Source organism: Capsicum annuum, chromosome 10, assembly GCF_002878395.1.
Source record: "Capsicum annuum cultivar UCD-10X-F1 chromosome 10, UCD10Xv1.1, whole genome shotgun sequence".
NCBI lineage: Eukaryota > Viridiplantae > Streptophyta > Magnoliopsida > Solanales > Solanaceae > Capsicum > Capsicum annuum.
In genome coordinates, this window is record NC_061120.1 from 47,302,223 (window position 1) to 47,306,753 (window position 4,531).

A 4,531-nucleotide genomic window follows, 5' to 3' on the forward strand; every position below is an offset into this window, starting at 1 on the left:
TACAAAGATTAAGAGAAAAAATTAAAGAATATTACAATAAAATATTTAATCAAATACCATCTAATCACCCCAAGATATGAACATTAATAAAATTAAAATAAATACACTAAAAATAAAAATATTTAGAGAAGTTAAGAAATATCCACGCACAACTAAAAATAGATTCATTAGAGCTATAATAGATCTATTTAAGTTACCCGATTTATCCCCACCCCCTATAATCTTTAATTAAATCATAATTATGACATAGGCCTTGTAACTATGAACGTGAAGATTTTAATATGAAACAATAAAAACAAAGTGCCCTCCTTGTTTAATAATTTCCATAAATAATTTAGTACAAATGACCAGTTTGATAATTTCCTTTTTCTTGTTTGCATCGCCATATTAGAGGTAAAATGAAAATAACGTTCGCAAAATTATTAAATAGATATGTTGATATTCTCTCTATTCTTTATTGAATAGTAGTGACGCATCTCAGCGGTCTCCCATTTAGCTGATGCTGTCGAAAAAAGGGGAGAGAAAATATTAGTTAAGCTAAAATTAAATAAGCATTAAATACGCAATGCTTACAACAAATAGAGATACTTCTAGTTAATGTTATCCTAGGTTAATTTCTGATTGGATGGTTGTTAAGTATTGTTTCATAATGTGTGATATTATATTGAATAGTATATATACTATTCTAATTTGTATAGATCGTTTTCCGTCGTTTCACATTGTTACTCATCAATAATTTGAAGAGGAAAGCCAAGAGAAAAGTATGTATGGTACAAAGTAAATTACTATAAACAGATAGGATAATGAATAAAATACGATTATAAAATAATATGTAAAAACAAAATTTTTATAAAAACTATTATTTTATAGAATTAATCACGAGGAGTATTTGACTGAATTGCCCGTATTTCATTCTTAAACGTGTAATTAATGATTTGTCACCAACATGGGTTGTAGTGCAGTGGATGAGGCTGCTCCACCCTTAACCAGAGGTTGAGGGTTCGGATGGGAAACCAAAAAAAAAATTGATTTGTCTTTTTTGGAGTTGCAAGGGTAGAGTTGGAAGAGGGTGAAAATTATTTTCCCTCCCCAATTTTACCTTAAAAATTAAACTCCTCCCTCAACTTTGAATAATAGTCATACTCCCTCCCTTTATCCTAATTAAATTTTTAAAATACCTACTGTACCCTCTCATCATTACTTTTTTTTTTTAATTCTTTAAAATTATCATATTTTTATTTTTTTAAAATTCATGTAATAAATTTTTCATAAAAACACGAACATTATCTTCTGGGCCAAAAAATAAGAAATACTAATTAAGTATATAAGCTAATGATGATGTATAATGAAGTAAATTAGCATAATAAGAAAATTAATTTTATTAATAATAATCAAAATCTAATGTTTATTTTACAAGTGAAAATAATTAGTAATGTTAACTTTATAAACATATTTCAGCGCAAAAAATACAAACTAATGAATAAAATTAATGCTGGATTTTTAAAGATTATATTTTTTAGATAAATTATAATTTATGTAATACTCTATTAAATGACAATCACAACTCATTTATTTATATAGACAATAGTTACTATTATTTCTTATTACTTGACTCCCATACTAAAAATCGTTGTTTTAATTTACTTGTCAAATTTATGATATCAAGAAAATTGTATTATGTTTTTCTTTTTACCCTTAATATTAAATAACTATATAAATAAATTTAAAGTTTTAAAATATCATTAATAAAGTTAATTCAGTAAAATACTCCTCTAAATTAAAATTTCTTAAGAGTTGTGTGTCATGTCAATAAAAGTCAAGTAATATGAAACGGATACAGTAAGATAACATATATATATATATATATATATATATATATATATATATATATATATATACATACATACATACATACACACACACACACACAGAGAGATATATATACAGGATTGATGGCCGTGCGGATTATCAACAGCCTTCGTTCCTGTAAATCTAGTACATAACTTATAAAATACCCCTAGTATATGGTTATTCTCTAAATGTTTTGGCAGTAAAGATGGATTAATCTATAAATTTCTAGGTATTTGAAAAGTCCAAAGAAGATTTGAAAGGACTGTCGTGTTATTCCAGATGTGATTAAATAAGATATTGTCAAAATATCTAAAACTGAAGAGGAAGAGATGAATTGGAAAAAAAGAGAGTATTTTGGGAGAAAAATATACTTTGATTTTGATAATTTCACGACTACGCATGATCAAGAAAAAACGAAAGAGGAAGTACTGAGTAGGATTTTACACCATATTTTTGACACTCTATTTAATCTTGCTGTTTACTACTCTTAAATTGCTTGCATCATTTTCCTACTATCTGTTTTTATTTATTATTTTTTTTTATTTACTATCTGTTTTGATTATTTTGATATCTGATATTTAATTTATTCTGATTATATATTTATTTTGTATTTGATTTATTTTGGTATCAAATACTTTCATAGACTTTTGAACGAGGAAGGGGACAGAGGCATTGAGCTAGGGGAGCTGGAGCATTCGGAGAAGAGCCGTGATTTCAGCTACTGCTGGCGTTTTAAGGTAGAGGAGGTCAAAGATGCTATTCGTAAAATGCGGATGGATAGGGCGACGGAGCCGGATGAGATTTTGGTGGATTTTTGGAAGTATGCGGGTGGGGCAGGGCTTAGGTGGTCGATGAATTTGTTTAATAGTATTTTCAAGACTGCGAGAATACTTGAGGCTTGGAGATGGAGTACGATGATTCCGCTTTATAAAAACAAGGGTGACATTCAGAGTTGCAACAACTACAGGGGTATTAAGTTGTTGAGTCACACTATGCAGATTTAGGAGAGAGTGGTTGAGCGAAGATTGAGGAGGGTTGTGTTTGTTTTGGAGAACCAGTTTGGATTTATGCCTGGTCATTCAATGACAGAGGCAATCCATTTGGTAAGGAGATTGGTGGAGCAGTATAGAGAAAGGAAGAGAGACTTACACTTGGTATTCATAGGCCTAGAAAAAGCGTATGATAAAGATTTGAGGGAGGTTCTATGAGGTGTTTGGAGGTGAAAGGGGTTCCAGTGGAGTACACTAGAGTTATTAAGGACATGTACGGTGGAGGAAAGACCAGGGTGAGGACGGTGGAAGGAGATTCAGACCATTTTTCGATCGAGATAGAGTTGCATCAGGGATCGACTCTTTGTTCGTTCCTGTTTGTGATGGTGATGGATGTGTTGACACGGAGTATTCAAGGTGAGGTGCCTTGGTGTATGCTATTTGCGGATAATGTAGTGCTGATTGATGAGACGCGGAGGGACGTGAATGACAAATTAGAGGTTTGGAGGCAAACCCTTAAGTCGAAGGGGTTCAGGTTGAGTAGGTCCAAGACGGAGTATTTAGAATGCAAGTTTAGTAACTTAAGGTAGGAAGACGATATGGTGGTGAGGTTGAACTCCCAAAATGTTTGTAAGAAGGATAGTTTTAAGTATCTTGGGTCTTTGATCCAGGGGAATGGTGAGATTGATGAGGATGTCACCAATCATGTTGGAGTAGGTTGGATGAAGTGGAGGCTCGCCTCGGGGGTGCTGTGTGATAAGAAAGTTCCCATTAAGCTTAAAGATAAATTCTATAAAGTGACAGTCCGTCCGGCCATGTTGTATGGCGCAGAGTGTTGGCCAGTCAAGCACTCCCACATCCAAAAAGTGAGGGTGACAAATAAGGATGCTGCGTTGAATGTGTGGGCTAACTAGAGGGGACAAGATTAGGAATAAAATTATCTGGGAAAAGATGGGAGTGGCGTCGTGGAGATAAGATGCAGGAAGAAAGACTGAGATAGTTTGGATATGTGAGGAGGGCGGACGCGGATGCCCCAGTGCGTAGGTATGAGAGACTAGCATTGGATGGCTTCAAGAGGAGTAGAGATAGGCCGAAGAAATACTGGAGGGAGGTGATCAGACATGACATGGAGCAGCTGCAGCTTACTGAGGACATGACCCTAGATAGGAAGGTGTGGAGGTCGCGGATAAGGGCAAAAGGCTAGCGGAAGGGTGTGGGTTGTAGCAAGCCACTAGGAGAGATCTTGTGTAGCTGGATTAGTAACCTTAGGTATGTGTCTATAGGTGTCTATGGTGGCGAGTATGAGTTACTTATACGTGAGTGTCCCTTTCATATTTCTCAGTTGCTATCTACTTATTTCGTGTTGCCGTATCTCTTGTAGTGCTCTGATTTACTTTTTATTATTCGTTACGCCTTTTCTGTTATGTAATCCATCTCCTTGTCGACTATTCTTTATCTTGAGCCGAGGGTCTATCGAAAACAACCTCTCTACTTCTTCGAAGGTAGCGGTATGGACTGCGTACATCTTACCCTCCCCAGATCCCACTTTATGGGAACACACTGGGTTTTTTGTTATTGTTGTTGTTGTGATTTATTTTGGTATCAGAACCCTAAGATTCTAGGAGACTTTATTATATATGGTGTCAAGAACTAATATATATATATATATATATATATATATATATATATAT

At 33.9% G+C, this 4,531-nt stretch overlaps 1 protein-coding gene across 1 annotated transcript in view; it reads right to left on the reverse strand.

The window, feature by feature from the left end:
• Positions 1-290: 290 nt before the first annotated feature.
• Positions 291-4,531, reverse strand: part of LOC107844881 (non-specific lipid-transfer protein B) — an 8,405-nt gene continuing 4,164 nt past the window's right edge. Inside the window, exon 2 of the mRNA XM_016689214.2 lies at positions 291-502. Within this exon, the coding sequence (XP_016544700.1) occupies positions 493-502 (10 nt within the window). The 3' untranslated portion in view covers positions 291-492. The remainder of the gene's footprint in view (positions 503-4,531) is intronic.